The following is a 23,773-nucleotide window of genomic DNA, read 5'->3' as shown; positions in this document are numbered from 1 at the left end:
AAAAGCTATAACCCTGGATATGTCACCAGTGACATATATAATCCTCACCCTAATATATTTGGAAAGCCACCAGTCAATAACGCATCTACAACTGTCTGTTAGCATGGGGGGGGGGGGGGGGGTACATTTCAATATTATGGAAAACGTTGATGCCAGATATAAATGTGATGAAACATCTATTCTTCGGGAGAAAATTTTGCAATTTTTAAAATAATTTATAATAAATGACTCAAATATTATATGTTATCATATTTCATTGCAGGCAAAGATATGATTATCCTTCTGTCTATTACATAAAAGGCAGTAATGACTCCTTTTTTAAACTTTTTATATAAACTTTTTTATAAACTTTTGTATAGGAGGATAGCCGATTACCAATGTTGTGATAGTTTCAGGTGAATAGCAAAGGGACTGAGCCATACATACACATGTACCCATTCTCTCCCAGGGGCTTCCCTGGTGGTTCAGTGGTAAAGAACCTGCCTGCCAATGCAAGAGACGTGAGTTCAATCCCTGGGTTGAGAAGATCCCCTGGAGAAGGTAGTGGCAACTCACTCCGTATTCTTGCCTAGGAAATGCCATGGATGGAGGAGCCTGGCAGGCTGCAAGTCGATGGGGTCACAAAGAGTCAGACATGACTTAGGGACTAAACAACAACAACAGTCTCCCCCCAAACTCTCCTCCCATCCAGGCTACCACATGACATTGAGCAGAATTCCCTGTGCTATATACAAGAGGTCCTTGTAGGAGGTCTGTTTAAAATATAGGAGTGTGTTCATGTTCATCCCAAACTCCCCAAGTATCCCTTCCCCCATCCTTCCCCCTGGCAACCATAAATTCATTTTCAAAGTCTGTGAGTCTCTTTCTGTTTTAATTTAATTTCTGTGAGTAAATTCATTTGTATCAATTCTTTTCAGATTCCACATATAAGGAATGTCATGTAGTATTTCTCCTTCTCTGCCTGACTTACTTCACTCAGCATGACATTCTGTAGGTCCATCCATGTTGGTGCAAATGGCAATAAGCAATGGTTTTTTCATGACATTAGCACCAAGAATTATAATTTAGACACAAGTGCATGAAATTCTAGATGGGCTGATCCTCGACTGTTGAAACAGTGACAGCTTGGCCGCACTTCTTTTTATGATCTCTGTATTTAGTATTTAGTATGCTTCCAATATTTATTATTCTATTTTTAGTATCCATAAAAGTACTTTTCTCTCAAAGGCCCACAGAGTGGTTTCTAGAAATATAATCTGTGGGAGAAATCATCTATCTTTTATTAGCACATAAATGTATCTCAGACTCTTTCATTTTGGCCATTAAGTATCTATGCTCTGGGCTTGCCCGATGGCTCAGTGGTATAAAGAATCAGCCTGCAATGCAGGAGACACAGGAGACGTGGGTTCGATCCCTGGGTGGGGAAGTCCAGAGCATAGATGCTTTCTCTGGCTCATAGATCTATTATTTGGCTCAGAAGTCTTTAATGAGCGCTGTCAATAAGCTATTCGTTCAGACAAGAGAAGGGTCCCCCTCCCCTTGGAAGAGCAACCTCTTACAATAAATTAGTCTTTTTTTCTCGGTCATGCCACTAACCACTGGCTCATCGAGTATTTTCCCATCCACTAGTATGCTACTCTGACCCTCTCACGCTGTGTTTCATTTCTTACTCAAAGGAGAAATTCCACTCCAGTGCTGACAGAGCCGTGGGAGACCTAACCCCACCACACACTGAACAGAACTTTTAGAAACAGCTCTACACCCTGACGACCAGCTGCTGTTTTGATGGAGAAGGATACAGTGAATGCCTGTCAGTTTTGCTTTGATGGGCTTTCTTGTCTACGCTCTTGCCCCGTTTCTTTCTCAAAACTCTAAAGGGTCTCAATTCCTTTTAGAGGTCTCATGAGGGCCTTAGTATTCACTAATGATGGTGGAGAAAAACAGCTCTCAGAGAAGTAAAGGACGAACGAATGTGGCATCTATTTCTGCCCCCTGGCACGTTGCTACTTCCTAACCTAAAGAGGAGCTCGCCTGTGGTTTTAAAGCAAGAGGAGGATGGCATCAAAGATTCCATTGGTTCAAATTATTCTGACCTGTTTCTTTTTTAAATGATACGTAAAGGATGGGCAATACCGCTTAAAATGCGCCTAAGGTGTTCTGACAACATTCTGGGTCACGCTGTCTATAAGGCGGCCTTGGATCAAAGAATGTATTCTGATTCAAGAATTTATAAAACAAATACACCATGTCCTTTCCATGGTCCCATATTTACCAAACATAGAACCCCAAATTACATATCTAACTGAAAACTTAAGGGAACTGGTTCTCCATCACATATTTGTTTTTTTATTTATTTTGTCCATTAAGTTCATAGATGGTTTTTGAGCACCTCCCATGCAGAAAGCTCCTTTCCAGTTGTTACAGTGGATATGGAAGGAAGCCGCTGTTGTTCAGTTGCTCAGTCGTGTTCCACTCTTTGTGACCCCAAGAAATGCAGCACACCAACCTCAGTCATCCACCATCTCCTGGAGTTTTCTCAAATTCATGTCCACTGAGTTGGCGGTGCTGTTTAAGCATCGCCTACGAAGGACACAGACACAATGGCTAATGTCAACTATCTGATTTGCCCCTGGGAAGGGCCCCATGATCCCAGGTCTGAGCTGAACGTTTCTCTGGCTCCCGGAACACACTTGCAAGCCTCCCCCAAAGCACGCATGTCACTGCTCTCACCCATGATTTACTGGCCTGGGCCCAGACCATGAACCTCCCAGCTCCTTCTCAAAGGCCACGTCTTATCTGAGCAAATCTGCATCACCCAGAGGCTCATGCAGTACCAGGCACGTGACAGGCGGTGACTCCACCCGTGAAATGGCTCACGGAGTAAAGTGAACACAAAGAATAATGGATGTTCCCTGGTGGCTCAGTGGCAAAGAATCTACCTGCAGTGCAGGAGACATGGGTTCGATCCCTGGGTTGGGAAGATCCCCTGGAGAAGGAAATAGCAACCCACTCCAGTATTCTTGCCTGGGAAATCCCATGGACAGGAGTCTGGGATGGACAGGAGTCTGGGAGGCTACAGTCCATGGGGGTCATAAAGAGTCAGACACGACTGAGGGACTAAACAATAGCAACAACATGAAATAGAATTGTAAATCAAATCTGCCTCGTAAGAAAAATAAAATGTACAGGACTTGGGAAGAAAGAGTTTGCACTGGGGGAGGAGGGACAGCATCCCAGCAGGAAAAAGATTTTGAGCGGAACCTGAAATGTAACTGGGCAGGTGGGAGGGCAGGGGCAGCGGGCTGGGGCTGGGTGGAGAGACACGGGGCATTACAGGTGGAGGGAAGGGCATGAGAAAAGCGCACAGATGGGAGGGAGGAACTCGGGAGGGGGGAGGCGGGGGTGGCGAGAGGGGCTGGGGCTGGAAGCTGGAAGGCGTGCCAGGAATGCAATTCATGGCTGGCTCATCACTCTGTGCTGGGAGTCAGAACTGAAATAAACAAACCTCAGAAATGGGAATTTACCTGGAGCCCTACCAAAGGCAAAAGTTTTTGAAAAAAGGAAAAAGACACAGAGGGGTGTTGACATGAGGCAGACAGGCTCCTAAAAGGACAGCATCCCCCACCTAGACCACATGGGCTGCAGAAAAAGGACGGTGGGTATTAGCAAGCAATAGACAGAGCAACCAGTTCAGGCCACTGACGCATTTCTAAGCCCAGCTTAACCAAAAGAACTCAGCGGTAGGAAGACCAGAGTTTCCCAGGGCTTGAACCTCTGACTTCCAAGAGTAGGGAGGGAGGTCACCGAAAGCCAGGACTCTTCAGAAGCCACCATGGCGGGGCTTTGCTCAGGCACAAACCCGTACCTCAGGACAGAACTAAGACACTGACTCAGAAAGGGGATGAGAATGGCTTCTGGCCATGATGACAGCCCGATTCTCTTTCCAAACAAAGTCGAGTAGCTACTAGAGTAGCTCTAGTTTCCAATCTAAATAGCCTGAGGATGGTGGAGTCAGAAGGCAAGAACTAGAGATCTCTAAAGAACCTTCTAAGGATAGAGGCCTGACCCCATCTGCCTATCAATATAGACCAGGGCCAGTGAACAGGAAAGCTTTGGGATATGGACTGAACCATCTCACTTATCAGCATTTATCTTTTCATTAACTCCATGTGATCTTGAAATGATTAGCAATAAAATCTTTGAATAAAATATAGTGCCTTTTTGTCTTAGGGGATCAGCAGGAATAGGAAGATGATAAGCACGTGCTTGAGACCTCTCTTCTCAGAATGATGGTCCATAACTGACTTTTGCATGAGAAGTGCCTGGCTGCCCAACAAAAAGCATTATAATCCAAGTGGTGGGCCTGGAATATGACTTCTTGTCAACAGTCACAGGTGAATGCTAGAGAATCCAAAATTTAAAACCAATCCTTTAATTTTGTGGGAAAAGGATGCAATTCGGTAGAAAGGGAACCATAGTGAATCAGAGGGAAAAAATGGAAAGAATTCTGTGGTGGTTAATTTTATGTGGCAACTTAGCTGGGCCATGTGCCTAGATAACTGATTGAATATTATTCTGAATGGGAGTGAAAGTCGCTCAGTCATGTCCAACTCTTTGCAACACCACGGACTACACAGTTCATGGAATTCTCCAGACCAGAATACTGTAGTGGGTAGCCTTTCCCTTCTCCAGGGGATCTCCACAACCCAGGAATCGAACCCAGGTCTCCCGCATTGCAGGCAGATTCATTATCTGAGCCACAAGAGAAGCCCAAGAATACTGCAGTGGGTAGCCTATCCCCTCTCCAGCAGATCTTCCCGACCCAGGAAGCAAACCGGGGTCTCCTGCATTGCAGGTGGATTCTTTACCAACTGAGCTATCAGGAAAGAAGGGAAATGAAAAGCAAAAAAGAAAAGAAAAGATATACCCATTTGAATCCAGAGTTCCAAAGAATAGCAAGGAGAGATAAGAAAGCCTTCCTCAGTGATCAGTGCAAAGAAATAGAGGAACACAATGCAGTGGGAAAGACGAGAGATCTCTTCAAGAAAATCAGAGATACCAAGGGAACATTTCATGCAAAGATGGGCGCAATAAAGGGCAGAAACGGTATGAACCAAACAGAAACAGAAGACATTAAGAAGCGGTGGCAAGAATACACAGAAGAACAGTACAAAACAGATCTTCTTAACCCAGATAACTACAACGGTGTGATCACTCACCTAGAGAAAGACATCCTGGAATGCAAAGTCAAGTGGGCCTTAGGAAGCATCACTACGAGCAAAGCTTCTGGAGGTGATGGAATTCCAGTTAAGCTGTTTCAAATCCTAAAAGATGATACTGTGAAAGTGCTGCACTCAATATGCCAGCAAATTTGGAAAACTCAGCAGTGGTCACAGGATTGGAAAAGGTCAGTTTTCATTCCAATCCCAAAGAAAGGCAATGCCAAAGAATGTTCAAACTACCACACAATTACACTCATCTCACACACTAGTAAAGTAATGCTCAAAATTCTCCAAGCCAGGCTTCACAGTATGTGAACCGTGAACATCCATATGTTCCAGATGGATTTAGAAGAGGCAGAGGAACCAGAGATCAAATTGCCAATATCCGCTGGATCATCGAAAAAGCAAGAGAGGTCCAGAAAAACATCTACTTCTGCTTTATTGACTACGCCAAAGCCTTTGACTGTGTGTATCACAACAAACTGGAAAATTCTTCAAGAGACAGGAATACCAGACCACCTGATCTGCCTCTTGAGAAATCTGTATGCAAGTCAAGAAGCAACAAGCTTCAGAAGAAAGGATTTCCTGGTTCCAAATCAAGAAAGGAGTACATCCAGGCTATATATTGTCACCCTGCTTATTTAACTTACATGCAGAATACATCATGTGAAATTATAGGATGGATGAAGTGCAAGCTGGAATCAAGATTGCTGGAAGAAATGTCAATAACCTCAGATACACAGATGGCACCACACTTATGGCAGAAAGCAAAGAGGAACTAAAGAGCCTCTTGATGAAAGTGAAAGAGGAGAGCGAAAAAGTTGACTTAAAACTCAACATTCAGAAAACCAAGATCATGGCATCTGGTCCCATCACCTCATGGAAAATAGACAGGGAAACAATGGAAACAGTAAGAGATTTTATTTTGGGGGGCTCCAAAATCACTGTAGATGGTGACTGCAGCCATGAAATTAAAAGATGCTTGCTCCTTGGAGGAAAAGCTATGAAAAACCTAGATAGCATATTAAAAAGCAGAGATGTTACTTTGCTGACAAAGGTCTGTCTAGTCAAGGCTATGGTTTTTCCAGTGGTTATGTATGGATGTGAGAGTTGGACTATAAAGAAAGCTGAGTGATGAAGAATTGATGCTTTTTAACTGTGGTGTTGGAGAAGACCCTTGAGAGTCCCTTTGACTGCAAGGAGATACAACCAGTCAATCCTAAAGGAAATCAGTCCTGAATATTCTTTGGAAGGACAGATGCTGAAGCTGAAACTCCAATACTCTGGTCACCTAATGCAAAGAACTGACTCATTTGAAAAGACCCTGATGCTAGGAAAGATTGAAGGGGATGACAGAAGATGAGATGGTTGGATGGCATCACCAACTCGATGGACATGAGTTTGAGCAAACTCAGGAGATAATGAAGGACAGGGAAGCCTGGTGTGCTGCAACAACAGTGAACCTATTCCTTAAAACAAATGTCTTTGATTGATCGATTTAAATATGTGTGTGTTTGTGTGTATATATACATGTGTGTATATATAATATTAATAAATATTAAAATTACATAAATTTTATATCTATATACATCCATAAATAACAGAGACACACACAGAGACATATGTAGATACATCCTATTGGTTCTATTTCTCTGGAAAACCCTGATTAATACACATCTCTTACTCTTGGGAGACAGAGCCGTGGAAGCTAACTGATCTAAAGAAGGCTTAAGGTCCACATCAGAAAGAGCCGTGACAGTTACCTTTAAGGTAATTAAAGAATCATCAAATAGGCAGCAGCCAACCTTGTGGACAAAGTTCAAGAAGGAATGGTCAACAGCCAAATATTTTTGCATAAAGAGAAGATCAAATTCAACCCTTGTAACAAAAGCAGTTTTCAAAAATACAGAGCTCCCAGTCTCCCAGTTCGTCCCCCTCTCCCCTTCCCCACCATGTGCACCTGTCCATTCTCAAAGTCTGGGTCTCTTTTCCTACCCAGCAAATAGTTTCATCTGTACCATCTTTCCAGATTCTACATATATGCATTAATATACAATATTTGTTTCTCTATTTCTGAGTTAGTTCACTCTGCATAACAGACCCTAGGTCCATCCATGTCTCTACAAATGACCCATTGTATTCCTTTCTATGGCTGGGTAATATTCCAATGTGTCACAGCTTTTTTATCCACTCATCTGCCAATGGACATTTAGGTTGCTTCCATGTCCTGGCTATTGCAAATAGTGCTGCAGTGAATACTGGGATGCATGTGTCTCTTTGAACAATGGTTTTCTCAGGGTATGTGCGCTACCATGTATAAAATGATAGTTAATGGAAACCTCCTGTGTAGCACAGGGGCTCAGCTCCATGCTCCGTGATGACCTCCATGGGTCTACATAGGTGGCATGGGGCTGTCGAGGGAGGTCCAAGAGGGAGGGGATATATGCATAGATATCTGGGTTGGGAAGATCCCCCGGAGAGGGGGATCCCACTCCAATGTTCACGCCTAAAGAGTTCCATGGACTGAGGAGCCTGCCAGGCTCCACGGGGTCACAAAGAGTTGGACACGACTGAGCAACTAACACACCATAGTTGATTCACTTCATTGTATGGCGGAAACTAACACAACACCGTGAAGCAACTATACTCCAATTAAAAAAAAAAAAAAGTCCTGCAAACACTTAAAAAGCCTTCCCAGGTTGGTAGGATATCTAAGAACAGCAAACCAACACCTTGTCACAAACCACCCATCACTCAAAATTGTGAAATATCCTCCAGCTAAAGCACTTTCGACAAAAGAGAGACGAGTTCCATTACCAAATGAGAGTAGTGTGGAAGTAATAGAATTGCTTTTATTTTGATGGATGATCTAACAAAACGATAGAAAAATGATTAGAAACAATAAAATTAAACCACCAAATACAGTTCTTTTTGTTCTGTATGATGGGATAGATTTTTGCATTAGGTGAAAGGTTGGACTATATAATTTCTAATTTTAAGAAACAATATAAAGAAAGAATCTTGAGAACGAGTCTTTTATTACTAGCAGACTACTCCTAAATCATTTCAACAGCCATGACAAAAACCACAGGACTCACACAGACACAGGAAAGATTATCCACCTTTCCATTCTCACTCCTACCATGGCTTGTTCAGCTTTTGGGGAACAATAAGGCTGGTTTCCAGACATTTCTTTCCAAGATAACAATGTGGTAGGTCTATGAACAACACGGTAATTCCAGCCTGATCACCTGCTTACAGTCACCAGGGGGTAATTATCGTGTCTCAGATGAGATGACTGGTCACAGTGTCCTTAAATTCACTTAAGGTAAATGCAGGCTTTGACAGAATTAACAACACTTTAGAAGCACCTGGTGTGGAACTGGGAAGTGCAGATGGAGGGTAGAGGTGTTATCTCTGGGCAGGGCACTCAGAGCTCTTCAAAGAAGCTGGAACCCATAAGAAGCTGTGCTGACGTTAGCATGGATTCCAAGGCTTTTGAGTCATTTTTTCAAAGAAACAAAGAGCTCTGACATTTGCCAAGTTGCCTGCCAGGTGCTAAATACTTCTACCACCTTTGCAATAAGTCCATTCTAAGCCACCAGGCAGAGCCTCTGAGCTAAGCTTTCATGCAGATGAAATCCAAAGGCAGGCTGAATACCACCAACATGGATGTTTTAAGATAACCTGGCAAATGCTTTTCAGATGAGAAGTGTCCCCAGAAGGGTCATGTTATAAGAGAAGGCACTCTATCAGTCCCAGATTCCAAGCACAGCCCTTGGTTCTTCATTGAAGACGTTTCCCTGTCATCCACATGGCTTTTGAGGGTAATCAGGCTGCAGAATTGCTCATTGGGAATATTGAATGAATTTGGGGAGACTTCCCTGGTGATCTAGTGGTTACAAATCCACCTTGCAATGCAGGGTACACAGGTTCCATCCCTGGTCCAGGAACTAAGATTCCACAGGCCACATGCCACAGAGCAATTAAGCCTGCATACCACAACTAGAGAGTTCATGCAACTCAATAAAAGTTCCTGAGGGCCTCAACTGAGACCCACCATGCCACAGAAATAAAATAAATAAGGCTTTTTTAAAAAGTCTTCTTTTTTTGATGTTCTTTCTCAAGCTTTTGTCAAGCATAGTAGAAAACTTTTTATATACAATATATATATAATAGGTATGATATATAATTTTAGAAAACTTATGCATTTTTGCCTAAGGAAAAAATTTATGACATTTTGATTCCACTTGTTTGACTTAATATGAATAAACTGCTAGATTTCCCATTTAAAAAATAGATATGCAATGAACAACAAAGGTTTACTGTATAGCACAGGGAACTATAGTCAATATCTTATGATAACCAATACTGGAAAATAATATCAACAATAATATATGCGTATGAAAGTGAAGTGAAAGTGAAGGTCGCTCAGTTGTGTCCAACCCTTTGTGACCCCATGACAGTCCATGGAATTCTCCAGGCAAGAATACTGGAGTGGGTAGCCTTCCCAACCCAGGGATCGAGCCCAGGTCTCCCGCATTGCATGTGACTGAATCACCTTGCTTGCATACCTGAAACATTGTAAGTCAACTATACTTCAGCAAAATATATATTAAAAAGAAGAGTGAATCTGAGGAAGACGCTTGTGCCTCCTCTTTGCAGCCTCAGTGGGAAGATCTGATGATTTTCCACCTCGAGAGACTGGCCTTCCTCAGCCTCTCACATTCACTTCTTGTAGAACTTCCTTATCAAACAAGCGCCCCACTGCTTCCATCACTTCTCACATGTCTGTACTAACCTGGATGGTCACAGAAGAACACTCAATAGCCTTTATTTATTTATTCATAGAATAAATGGATAAACAAAGCTTCCCTTCAGAGGTAAAGCCTCTGCCTGCAATGCAGGAAACCCGGGTTTGATCCCTGGGTCAGGAAGATCCCCTGGAGAAGGAAATGGCAACCCACTCCGGTACTCTTGCCTGGAAAACTCCCTGGGCTACAATTCATGCGGTCACAAAGAGTCGGACACGACCGAGCGACTTCACGTTGACTTTCAGGATAGAGAAGAGGTGAGTCCAAGCTGGCCAAGAGAGAAGAAAACGGGACCTACGGGGCAGACTCAGCTTGAGAAAGAACTCTCAGGCTTCCCCCCGTGGTTTCACACCAGTCACTCTCCCCTCCCCGAGGGATCTGGTCATGGCTTTGGTTTATACTTGTGTCCCTTTTCAAAAATGTAGCAGAAATTTTTTTTTTAATTTTAAAATATAATATTTTTAGTCGAAGATTGTTATAGGCTTTGGGATCAAATAAACTTCACTAAAAACTTGACTTGGGTAGTTAGCAGCTAAGAGGCCTTGAGTTGCAGCTTAATCTCTCTCTCTTCATCTATGAAATGAAGAGAAGATACCCACCTGTGGAGTCATGAAGCTTTAACATAATACATTTGCTTTTTTAATTTAAATTTATTTATTTTTTATTGGAGGATGTAGCAGAAATTATTATCCCAGGCACTTTCTTGGGTTCCTGTCCACATGCTGCCTGCTATGAGGGATATTTTAGGGGAAAATGGTATGTTTAAATCACAGGTAAGACATCAAAGTCACATGTTTCCCAAGACAACACGAGGAGTAGTTGAAAGTGCTCCAACAGCCCTTCTATCCGTTAGGCCCACAGCCCTTTCATTTGTCCAGGCTCACACCACTGTTACAGAATGTGCTGACATTACCACTAGGAGGTGTCAACAAAGAGAATTTACCTGTGTTCCCCTTCAAATTGGTCTAAAATAAACCATGCTCTTTGGAGACCTAGGGAACTGCCTTTCACATACCATGAACCCCAATGGAAATATGGAGTTCTGTGGAACTGGGGAGAGGAGAATGGAGGAAAGGATGCAGGAGTTGGATGCAGCCAGTGGCGCTACCCTGGGCATCTCCTAATGGAAAAGGGCCCCTTGCTAGCTACGGAGTCTCCCTCTCTCGCCCTGATCAGGTGGAGCCTGAACTCCATCTGCCAAAACTGTTCTCAGGGCATCCTCGATGGATGGAGACTGACTTCAATGATTGCGGGTCCTTTGCTGGTCTGATTCCAAGACCCCTTCACTCAGGACATGTCTTAGCCCCTACCCCCTGCCCAGGTGATGTCAGATGCTAAAGACAAGGGGGGAAAGGGCTCAAGTCTCTTTTGTTTTTTAAGATTTTTTTTTAATGTGGACCATTTTTTAGAAGTCTTTATTGAATTTTCTACAATACTGCTTCTGTTTGATGTTTCAGTTTTTTGGCCAAGAGGCATGTGGTATCTTAGCTCCCTCACCAGGGCTTGACCCCATATCCCCTGCCTTGGAAGATGAAGTCCTAACCACTGGACCACCAGGGAAGCCCCAGGACTCACGTCGTCCAGAGCCGATGGCCCTGGTCCATAAAGGCCAGAGTGAATCGGCCTTGTCACCCTGCCTCCTCTCCATCCCTCCTCTTACTTTTCCCTCACCGCTGGGGACATGCAAAGTCTCAGGAGGGAATTAGGTCACAACAGGGAAACAGATAACTGTCTTAGCTTTTCTTTCTTCTGCTTCTCTTGATTCTGCGATCAGATATGATATTTACTTCTCACAAAATATCTACTTGATACCAAAGTAAGGGGGTCCAGCACTGTATAATTTTTCAGTATTTACCTTGAAAATTATATGGAAATTTATCTATCTGTAAGTTGAACACAAATAATTGAAACCAGAAATTTGGGGATATTTTCAGCAAATGCACTTGCTCTCTCCTATTTCATTCTTTATGCACACACACAAACACACACAACATATATGTGTGTGTGTATACATACATATGGGCCTCCCTTGGACTGCAAGGAGATCAAACCAGTCAATCCTAAAGAAAATCAGTCCTGCATATTCATTGGAAGGACCAAGGCTGAAGCTGAAACTCCAATACTTTGGCCACCTGATGAGAAGAATTGACTCATTGGGAAAGACCCTGATGCTGGGAAAGATTAAAGACAGGAGCGGAAGGGGATGACAGAGGATGACATGGTTGGATGGCATCACTGACTCAACAGACATGGGTTTGAGCAAGCTCTGGGAGCTGGTGATGCACAGGGAAGCCTGGTGTGCTGCAGTCCATGGGGCCGCAAAGAGTTGGACACAACTGAGCGACTGAACTGAACTGATGGGCTTCCCTGGTGGCTCAGACGGTAAAGCATCTACCTACAACACAGGAGACCAGGATTCGATCCCTGGCTTGGAAAGATCCTCTGGGGAAGGAAATGGCAATCCACTCCAGTATCCTTGCCTGGAAAATGCCACGGACAGAGGAGCCTAGGAGGCTGCAGTCCGTGTATATATATACACATGTGTGTGTGCTTATATGTAAATGTATCCTTATGTAAACATGCATTTTCAAAGCTCCCAGGTGTCCCCCTAACCTCTGACGGCTTCGTGGAGCACCTTCCTCTTCCTGAGCACTCCAGGTCGTTTGCGCGGCTCTCTCCCGGCGCACAGGTGCTGGTCTTCACCACCAGAGTCAAGCGCAAAGCCACGATAGATTTAGTAACAGAATCATTCACAAAACCTAAAAGAAAATGGGATAACAAGAAATGTAAAGCTTGACCAACATTCTTTTGACAAAACTATGGATATAGATTACACAAGAATCAATTCTGGCAAACAAATCAAAATGCAGTAAGTCAGACCAAGGAATAAAGCATGTGGCCAGTGGTCATTCGGACCTCACGACTTTAAAATAGGACATTCTTCCCAAGAATCATAAGGAATGCCTGACACCAAGGACCCCAGGCACTCCAACATCATCTGAGATCCTTTTCCTGCCCTCTAGGTGCCGCTCTGTCTGAATTCCAGCCCTGCTTTTGAAGCTCTCTTTTCCCTGAGAGCCACCATCTTGCAACTCCCAACTCTCCATCCTCTTGGCTACTTTGAGTAGTTGCAAGCACTAAATCTCCCCTGCTATGGGCTTGTCCAAGCAGCTCAGTGCCCTCACAGTGGCGTGCAACATGAGACACATTTTACGCTGAGCTTATTACTAAATATCTACTTGATAATCTGACTACATGGTACCAATTTCAACCACTTCAGTATTCTTGCCTTGAGAACCTCATGAACAGTATGAAAAGGCAAAAAGATCAGACACTGAAAGATGAACTGCCCAAGTTGGTAGGTGCCCAATATACTACTGGAGAAGAGTGGAGAAATAACTCCAGAAAGAATGAAGAGATGGAGCCAAAGTGAAAACAACACCCAGTTGTGGATGTGACTGGTGAAGGAAGTAAAGTCTGATGCTGTAAAGAGAAATATCACATAGGAACCTGGAATGTTAGATCCATGAATCAAGGTAAACTGGAAGTAGTCAAACAGGAGATGGCAAGAGTGAACATCAACATTTTAGGAATCAGCAAACTAAAATGGATTCGAATGGGCAAATTTAATTCAGATGACTATTACATCTACAACTGTGGACAAGAATCCCTTTGAAGAAATGGAGTAGCCCTCATATTCAACAAAAGAGTCCAAAATACAGTACTTGGATGCAATCTCAAAAACAACAGAATGATCTCTGTTCGTTTCCAAGGCAAATCATTCAATATCACAGTAATCCAAGTCTATGCCTCAACCACTAATGCCAAAGAAGCTGAAGTTGAACGGGTCTATGAAGACCTTATAGAACTAACACCCAAAAAAGATGTTCTTTTCATCACAGGGGACTGGAATACAAAAGTAGGAAGTTAAGAGATACCTAGAGTAACAGGCAAGTTTGGCCTTGGAGTACAAAATGAAGCAGGCAAAGGCTAACAGAGTTTTGCCAAGAGAACTCACTGGTCATAGCAAACACCCTCTTTCAACAACACAAGAGATGACTCTATACATGGACATCAGTAGATGGTCAATACCGAAATCAGATTGATTATATTCTTCGCAGCCAAAGATGGAGAAGCTCTATATAGTCATCAAAAAAAAGACTGGGAGCTGACTGTGGCTCAGATCATGAACTCCTTATTGCAATGTGGACCAATCATAGCTGAATGCTGATTGCAAAAGTAATAATGTGTCATAATTATCACTGAATGATGATCTTTATGTCAAGTATAGTTATCTGTACATAGTAGATAGCAATAAATGTCAAATAAAAGCCTCCAACTGGAATAAGGAAATAATACTGTGAGGACTATGCATCAACAAGATAATTATTTTTCAAAGACTGATGCTGAAGCTGAAGCTTCAATACACTGGCCACCTGATGTGAAGAGCTGACTCGTTGGAAGAGACGCTGATGCTGGGAAAGACTGAGAACAGGAGGAGTAGGGGGAGACAGAAGATGAGATGGTTGGGTGGCATCATGGAATCAATGGACATGAGTTTTAACAAATTCCAAGAGATAGTGAAGGACATGGATCCTGGCATGCTGCTGTTTATGTGGTCACAAAGAATTGGACATGACTTAGAGACCGAACAACAACAAAGACAGTGTACCTTTTTATAGTAAGAATATTCATTTATTTAGGAATACTTTTTAATTTCAAAATGAACAACTTATAACTAATACCTTCATCACCCAGATGAAAGATTCCGGCATTACCCAGAAAAGATGCTTAAGACAGGGGAGTAGAAATGATTCTAGACAGCCATCCTCTCTAAATCCCCAATTTTCTCATGGAAGTAAAGATAGTAACCCCTGAAGAGGGTAACCATAGAATTTATCATCAAAACTAGGGCTCTTTTAACATCAAAAAAGGATGCTTTTTATGGTGACAGTTGGACATAGGCAGACAGTGAGGTTGTCTGACAGGCTCACCCCTTGCTTCTTGTACCCTGAAAAGCATCTAGGAACAAAAAATCTGCAAAAGGCAAAGCACTATGGTAGTGCAAGGGATATTTTCAACAGGCAGAAGATGGGTTCAAAACAGCAGCAGAAAATTTAATTCCGTTCACAAGCATCAAGGTTATATTGAGAAATTGACCCAAGTCACAGTAGAGACACACCTCAACTTCAAGTTTGTAATTAGGAGCCAGTGTCTCAGTAAAGATGGACACAGCAAGTCAGAAGGAGTGCTTTTTATATAGATAGAGAACTAGTTGCTCTCTTTATAAGTTTTCCTATTGAAAACTTTAAGGTAAATCGGCTTTGGAATAAAAGAAAAAGGACGGTTTAGGCAAACGCACCTCCTCTGTAGAGCTTCTACTTCTCAGCCGTGGCCCTGCACCCTGCAGACACCACACACCTCTTCACAGCGCCTCCATACGCCCTGATCACCCCAACTCTGCAAACGTTCCCGCAGCGCCTCTCCCTGGAATACGCCTCCTTCTCCTGTCATCATAGTTCGGATCCCATCCTACCCTACCTTTACCACCAGCACCAGCTGGGCTTCCTAGGTGTCACTAATGGTAAAGAACCCCCCTGCCAATGCAGGAGAAGTAAGAGACTCAGGTTCAATCCCTGGGTCGGGAAGATCCCCTGGAGAAGGGCATGGCAACCCACTCCAGTATTCTATCCTGGAGAATCCCATGGACAGAGGAGCCCGACGGGCTACAATCTATGGGGTCGCAAAGAGTGGGCCACAACTGAGAGACTAACACACACACTTTATCCACGAGCAATACCCCAGTCCTCTCCCGGCTGCACAATGTTAATCCGCACTGTTACGTGAAGGTCTGAGTATTTTATGTTGTGGATGATTACCTATCAAACTGCCCTTATTGAAACTTCCTTGAGGGAAAGGGACAAGTCTCAGGGAGGCGGCAAGTAGGAATTCAGGATATAGGTGCATATAGGACCAGCACAGCACAGACAAATCCCAAAGAGGATTTTCCAGAATGTGTTGTCAATCTGAGTGCACTTGGAAGAACAGCCATTATTAGAATACACAAATTCCAGCTTACTAAAAAAAATTGCTCATCAACTTTGATAGACAAATAGAATCTGGAACAACATAGGGGAGCTATCAGAATTCTTACTCTAAAAGACATTTTACCCACAAAATAATGGAGGTAAAAATCAAATAGTAATTAAAAATATATTTGTCCATCTCTCTGCTTTGTTCTCTAGTTTCACATCAAATTACCTGAAAAATCTACATCATCTGTCCCCTTCATAAGCATTTAGATCACAAAATGTTCTCTAGTTGTCCAGAAGATGCATCTCTTCAATGGTTATTTTAAAAATTCTTTTCAACTATTTAGTAACCCAGTAGCAATTTAAATGAGTGAGCAGTTTAAATGAATGCACAGTATGGTTTTCTAAACAGTTTGGTTTCATTTCCTCAGCAAACATTTCTTGCACTCACTTCTACAAACCGGGCATCATACAGGATTTTAAGGTTACAGGGAGCGGTCACCCTTGGTTTGTGCTACTCCAAACTTTCAGGCAAGAGTGGTGGTCCTTCACTAGTTTTTGTTTTGCTTTGTTTTGGTTTTGGGGTGTAACTGTTTTACAATGTTGTGTTAAGTTTCTGTGGCACAACGAAGTTGATCAGCTATATGTATATATGTGCTCCCTTCCTCTAGAGCCTCCCTCTCACCTCCCCACATCCCACCCATCTAGGCCATCACAGAGCACCGAGCTGAGCTCCCTGCGCTATACGGCGGGTTTCCTTTATTCCACTATTTTACACATGGCAATGTATATATGTCAGTCCTAATCTCCCAATTCATCTCTCCTTGCCCTTCCTCCCCTATGTCCACAAGTATCTGTTCTCTATGTTGTGTCTCTATTTCTGCCTGCAAATAGATTCATCTGTTGCATTTTTCTAGATTCCACATATATGAGTTAATAAACAATATTTGTTTTTCTCTGACTTACTTCACTCTGTAAAATAGACTCATACTCCATCCACATCTCTACAAATGACCCAATTCCACTTCTCCACAAATGACCCAATTTCGTTCCTCCACTGTACATATATACTACAATTTCTTTATCCATTCATCCATCAATGGGCATTTAGGCTGCTTCCATGTTCTGGCTACTGTGAATAGTGGTTCAATGAACATTGGAGTACATGTGTCTTTTTGAATTATGATCCTTGACTAGTTTGAAACCAGACGCTTCATAATTTTGCAGGGGATTTTTCCAAGTACCTATTTCCAGGCTCTAACACAAATGACTCAGTAGCAATAGTCTAGGCTAGGCCCCTGTAGGCATGTGTTTTAAAAAGACTTCCTAAGTAATCTGTACATGTGCTTCCACTTAAGAACCACTGGTCCAATAGAGAAACTAATCTAAGTCACATAAGTAGTGTTCTTATGAAGTTAACTATCACCTTGAATTAGAGACACACACGTGAGCCTCCTGAAAGCATATTTTACATCTATTTTTGAAAGTCTACAAAACTCTGATATTTAGGTCATATTCCCTCACTCATCATGGTCTCTTAACTTCCTGGAGACAACTTTGATACAAGTTTCTCTATTAGGTTTATTTGCTTAATAAGCCTGAGTATTTTGATCTTCAACTCCCTTAGTAAACTATTAAAGAAATCAATCTTTACAGCGGAGTGTCACACATTCCTCCATCATTTCTGATCATGTCACCTAATCCCCGAAAGTGAGTCCGCAGCATAACAAGCATGTTATTTTCAGCAGTCACTGTTCACATGAGGAAAACGGTGCCCGGTGGCTCCTTCGAGGTCTGTTATTTCAGTAAGTTGCTTGCACCTCATGCAGATGACACCACCCTTAGGGCAGAAAGTGAAGTAGAACTAAAGAGCCTCTGGATGAAAGGGAAAGAGGAGAGTGAAAAAGTTGGCTTAAAGTTCAACATTCAGAAAACTAAGATCATGGCATCCAGCCCCATCACATCATGGCAAATAGATGGGGAAACAGTGAAAACAGTGGCTGAATTTATTTTTCTGGGCTCCAAAATCACTGCAGATGGTGACCGCAGCCACGAAATTAAAAGACGCTTACTCCTTGGAAGGAAAGTTATGACCAACCTAGACAGCATATTAAAAAGCAAAGACATTACTTTGTCCACAAAGGTCCGTCTAGTTAAGGCTATGGTTTTTCCAGTGGTCATGTAAGGATGTGAGAGTTGGACTATAAAGAAAGCTGAGCACCAAAGAATTGATGCTTTTGAACTGTGGTGTTGGAAAAGACTCTTGAGAGTTCCTTGACTGCAAGGAGATCCAGCCAGTCCATCCTAAAGGAAATCAGTCCTGAATATTCATTGGAAGGACTGATGCTGAAGCTGAAACTCCAATACTCTGGCCACCTGATGCGAAGAGCTGACTCATTTGAAAAGACCCTGATGCTAGGAAAGACTGAGGGCAGGAGAAGGGGATGACAGAGGATGAGATGACTGGTTGGCATCACCAACTCAATTGCCATGGGTCTGGGTGGACTCCGGGAGTTGGTGATGGACAGGGAGGCCTGGCGTGCTGTGGTTCATGGGGTTGCAAAGAGTCAGACACGACTGAGCGACTGAACTGAACTGAAGGGGAAAATGCTTGGAATTCCTCTTGCTGAAAAGTGTGCACGCATGTGCTCAGCCTCTCCAGTCACCTCTGACTCTCTGTGACCCCCTGGACTGCAGCCCGCCAGGTTCCTCTGTCCATGGAATCTGGAGTGGGTTGTCACTTACTTCTCCAGGGGATCTTCCCCAACCAGGGACTGAACCCGCACCTCCGGCATCTTCTGCACTGCAGGCAGATTCTTTACTGCTGAGCCACTGGGAAGCCCACTGAAAAGTAATCCCATCCAGTTTGAGTTAACTCAAAGCGCAGCTGGGTTAGAGCAAGGCAGCGCTCAGGAGAGCCCACATGCCAGGAGCAGAAGTGTGCTGTATGGTCTTTTCAAAAACTGGAGAACTGATGCCACATGGGGGGCTGTGAAGTTGCTCAGGCAAAAGCCTGGCTCACATTAAAAGCAGGAATCTGAAATAAAACAGAATTTACTTTTTGAGAAAAGAAGTTCTTCGGGGCTTTATGGGTGATCACTGGAGAGCTGCTGAAAAGACCGTGTGACTTCTTTGACTCAGCCCTCAAACAATGGCACTTCTAACACGCTTATAAGAAATGTCGAGCAAATGGTCATGAATTTTCTCTCTTCCTTAATCGTATGAAATCCATATATGTAACATAATTCCTGAGACAAGCCTGGATAGAAAAGCTTGTCCTTATATTCAGAATTCCAAGATCTGTAGACCAACTGATCAACTAAAGACAAAAACTGGCAAAGTCAGAGTAAGGGTGACTCCCCGGTTCTGTCTGCAAAGCTGCTTGAGAATGACCTTGGGTCAACACCTGTGCCTTCTATGGTCTTTTCAAAAACTGGAGAACTGATGACCCATGGGAGGCTATGAAGCTGCTCAGGCAAAAGTCTGGCTTAAATTAAAAGCAAGAAAGAAGACTAGAAAGAGGTTAAATATAAAAGGGGAAGGGAAACAAAGAAAAGAGGAGGGAAAAGAAGAGATGGAGGGATGGAAGAAGGAAGGCTGAAAAAGAAAAGCAAAGCATGAGAGAGAAACTTCATGAGACACAGGAAAAGGAGATACTCAAGACAAGGAAAGCAGAAATGGAGAAAAGGAAATGAAGGCTTTCTGGCAAAAGTTTCAGGGGTTCTCCTGCCTTTTGTCAAGGAAGAATATCTCATCATCTTCTCACGTCTGTGGCCTTAGATTTCTTCATTCTGACACAAGACATGTAAAATTAGAGTTCTCTGAAAATGTTCATTGGCAAACATTTGTTTGAATCATAACTGTGTTCAATCCAAGTCTACGATTCTGATTATGAGGCCAAAATGCTGAGTCCCTCTAAGAGGAGAAATCGTGCATCCTATGTGCATAACCCAACTGTGAGGTGGGGCAGGGTGAAGGGCTGAACAGGACAGAGAGAGAGTTGAAATCACTCAGCAGATGATGACTGAGCTCCAGACAGGAGAGAGCATTTAGGCTGAGCCCTGAAGGCTGAGAAAGAGCCAGTGAAGAGAGCTGAGGACATCAGTGGATGGATGAGGCGGTCCGTGTGCCAAGGGCCAGTGCCCAGATGAGGATACAGAGGCAGGAGGGGCCAGATCAGAGGGGGTCTCGTGGGCCTTAGTGCGATGCTGCTGCTGCTGCTGCTGCTAAGTCACTTCAGTCGTGTCTGACTCTGTGCGACCCCATAGACGGCAGCCCACCAGGCTTCCCAGTCCCTGGGATTCTCCAGGCAAGAACACTGGGGTGGGTTGCCATTTCCTTCTCCTTAGTGTGATGAGCACCCACTAAAGAGTGTGGAAAACACAAGATTTATGCTTTTCTTTTTTAAGTAAATGTATTTATTTTTAACTGGGCAATAATAGCTTTACAATATTGTGTTGGCTTCTGCCGCACATCAACATGAATCAGCCATGGGTACACCAATGTCCCTTCCTTCTTCAATCTCCCTGCCACCTCTTGCCCCATCCCACCCCTCTAGGTTGCCACAGAGCACCAGGTTTGAGTTCCCTCATCATACAGCAAATTCCCACTGGCTCTATATTTTAGGAAAGATCTATTTAGGGAAAGATTGAGGGCAGAAGGAGAAGAGGACACCAGAGGTTGAGACGGTTGTATGGCATCACCAATGCAATGGACATGAACAGGGAGGCCTGGCATTGCTGCAGTCCATGGGGTCGCAAAGAGTCAGACACAACTGGGCGACTGAACAACACATCTGTTTTACATATGATAATATGTATGTTTCAACGCTACTCTCTCAATTTGTCTCTCCCTCTCCTTCCCCTACTGGGTTTACAAGTCTCTTCTGTTTCAAAGATCGCATTTTGGAGGAAGAACCAATAAGACTTTCGTCTGGACTGGATGAGGAAAAAGAAGAAATTATAGTATAGCAACCTCATGTGCAGTGGTGCTGGCTGATGATGAGTTTCCAGTGTGTACAGATTAAATTTGAGATTCCCCCATCCACCCCCATCCCACCAAAGGGAGCAGCCAAGGTGGTGGTCCAACATAGGACATGAGTAGTTAGAAATGTCAGGGCTGAAGATTTAAAATCGGCCCTCATCTGAATGAGGGGGATTCTAGACCCCTGGGAAAAAAGTGAACTTCTGGAGAAAAGAGAGAGACCAGGGCCCAGAACCAAGTTTTACCGACCAATGCACAATATCCACTTGGTGTTACATTTATGGGCTTCCCCAGTGGCTCGGTAAAGAATCTGCCTGCAACACAAGAGACCTAGGTTCAGTCCCTGCATCAGGAAGATCTTTTGGAGAAGGGAATGGTTATAAATAGCTATCAGAACAGAATCATATTAGAAAACTTTATTGAAATAAATAACTACATGACTTTTCCACAGTGGTATCGATGAGAAAAGATTCCTGCACTATGAAAGAGATAAAGAACCATGAGGAGGACACTGGGTCCATAACAAAGAAAACTGTCTCAGGGGTTGTTGTTGTTATTTAGTCACTAAGTCGTGTCCAGCTGTTTTGTGACCCCGGGTACTGTAGCCCACCAGGCTCCTCTGTCCATGGGATTCTCCAGGCAAGAGTACTGGAGTGAGTTGCCATTTCCTTCTCCAGGGGAGCTTCCCCACCCAGGGATCGAATCTGTATCTCCTGCTTGGCAGGCAGATTCTTTACCACTCAAAGTGATTTCCCTAAGGAGTTTTAAAGATAATAATGAAGGAAAACTCTCCTTCACTATCCTGGGGTCTTTTAACACTCCCCAGTAACTAGTTACGATGACAGATAAAAATTGGGTTCCCTTCTCCCTATGACCCCAACTCTTGCACAGACATACACAAACACTCTGTCCTGCCCATGGCCCCACACTGTGCTCATTAATACAGTAATAAAATGTCCTGCCATCATTACGGTCCTTTCAAAACAGTGACTTTGCCAAACTCACTCCCCTGGTGCCAGTGAGAAGTCGAGAACAACGGAAAGGGGGCCCCTGTCATTACCTCTGGAATGGAATGGGCCCGCATCAGTTAGCACTCACGAGAGGGCTGGCTCCAGGCCATTAACTGTTTATTTTACCCCTCGTCTTCTTCAATATTAACACCAAAGAGTCTCAAATGGACTTTGTAGTAAATACCTCATTGGGATTAAGAGCAAATGAGATTTGCATTTCTCACTTCAGTGGTTTGGCTATAAAGACCGTTTTCTTTCCTGTTAAAGGGAATGCACACATGCAAAATAAAAACTCTGACCATAAATACGTGAGCAGTAGGTGTTGGAAACAGATGGCTGAGTTTTCCTATTAAGTCTTGGCGAGTCATTCGGCACAAAACTATAGCCTATAAAAACTGTTCACAGTCCTGGAAGTCCCATGGCTGGCACCGGATAGGCAGGAAAGGTTTAAAATATCACAGCTTTCAGCTTCAGCTGGAGACCCAGGGCGTCTACAGTAACTTGGGCCTTGGGAAGGCAAACACCTCCAATTCCCACAATTCGATCCGCAGAAGCAGGAATGAGATGGCATCTCTGCGCCAGCTCTTTAAGAAGGTGGGCTGGAGGCTAGTGCAAAGCTTAATAAGCTGGTCAGGATCCCTGTGAATCTGTGACTCAATACCTGGGGCTGAGAGGCAAAACCTGAGAAATAAATCACCTTTTGACAGTATCTGGCCAGAGACAAGAAGAGAGTTTGATGCAGGGTACAAACTTGAACCAAGACCAGGTCCAGGGTGGCATGATGCTAAAATAAGACTTACGGATACACTTCCTGCTATAGGAACACAGCTCTCCTTCCGTGGCACGTATGCAGAATGCAGTCAGACCATGAGCTAAGCAGGGAAGGCGAGGGAGTGCTAAAGAGCTGTCACTACCCCCAGGTACCAGCACAGTGGTGCCTCATTTGCTGGAGAACCTACCTGGCCAGTCTAACCATCCTGACTTCATTCGATTTCTTTTTATCTTTTCTAAACAAGGCTTTCTTTGGATTTCCTTGTAAAAGTCTATGTTCTGTTGTTGTTCATTTCCTTGTCTGCTCGCTTTTAAGCTTTGTTGCTTGCAGTAGTAAATTGCTTTTTGGAAAAATCATCTGTTCAGAAGATCTCATTTTCTGGGGGTTCATGAGCCAGGTATGGCCAAAAATGCTTTCTGAATTAGAGACAAGTACAACGGCCCATGACAGCAACAATCCAAGTACTGTCACCACTGTCACTGATCTAAGTCATCAGGTGGACTGCACCAAGCCAGAAGACTAGGAAAAATATATATTAAGTATATCATTTGCTCCAAACGGAAAAAGACATTATAAAGGAACGTTTGCTTTATTTTGGAGGCTGGCAAACATGCAGGGGAGAGGTGGTGAAGGGGTGGAGGGTGGGGAGAGGATGGTGAGGGCAGATTCCTGTCCAAAGGCCGATTCCCCCACTGACAGTCAGTGGGCAAGAGGTTTTTCAAGGGGAGTTTCAGGGGTGTATAGACAGAGGGAGGGGGTACATGCAACAACAACACAGCTCTGACAGTCATCTTGAAATTAGTCATCGGTGATCTGACCAGCATCAACTTGCTTGTTTAAGTACAGTTAATCTTCAGTTCCCAGGTCGGTTTGTTCCCATTTCTTTGAAGCCAATTCTCAGATGATGCTGTTAATGTGCTGCACGCAACATGCCAGCAAA

At 43.5% G+C, this 23,773-nt stretch overlaps 1 protein-coding gene across 1 annotated transcript in view; it reads right to left on the bottom strand.

Annotated features, from left to right (window-relative positions):
• The window catches only part of DNER (delta/notch like EGF repeat containing), a 382,981-nt gene that overhangs the window by 177,307 nt on the left and 181,901 nt on the right, over positions 1 to 23,773 (bottom strand). The window contains exon 5 of the mRNA XM_061147964.1: positions 12,650 to 12,795. Coding sequence (XP_061003947.1) covers positions 12,650 to 12,795 — 146 coding nt within the window. The remainder of the gene's footprint in view (positions 1 to 12,649; positions 12,796 to 23,773) is intronic.

This window comes from Dama dama, chromosome 8 (assembly GCF_033118175.1).
Source record: "Dama dama isolate Ldn47 chromosome 8, ASM3311817v1, whole genome shotgun sequence".
Taxonomy (NCBI): domain Eukaryota; kingdom Metazoa; phylum Chordata; class Mammalia; order Artiodactyla; family Cervidae; genus Dama; species Dama dama.
The sequence above is the reverse complement of the archived record's forward strand: the minus strand, read 5'-3'. Positions and strand labels throughout refer to the sequence as shown.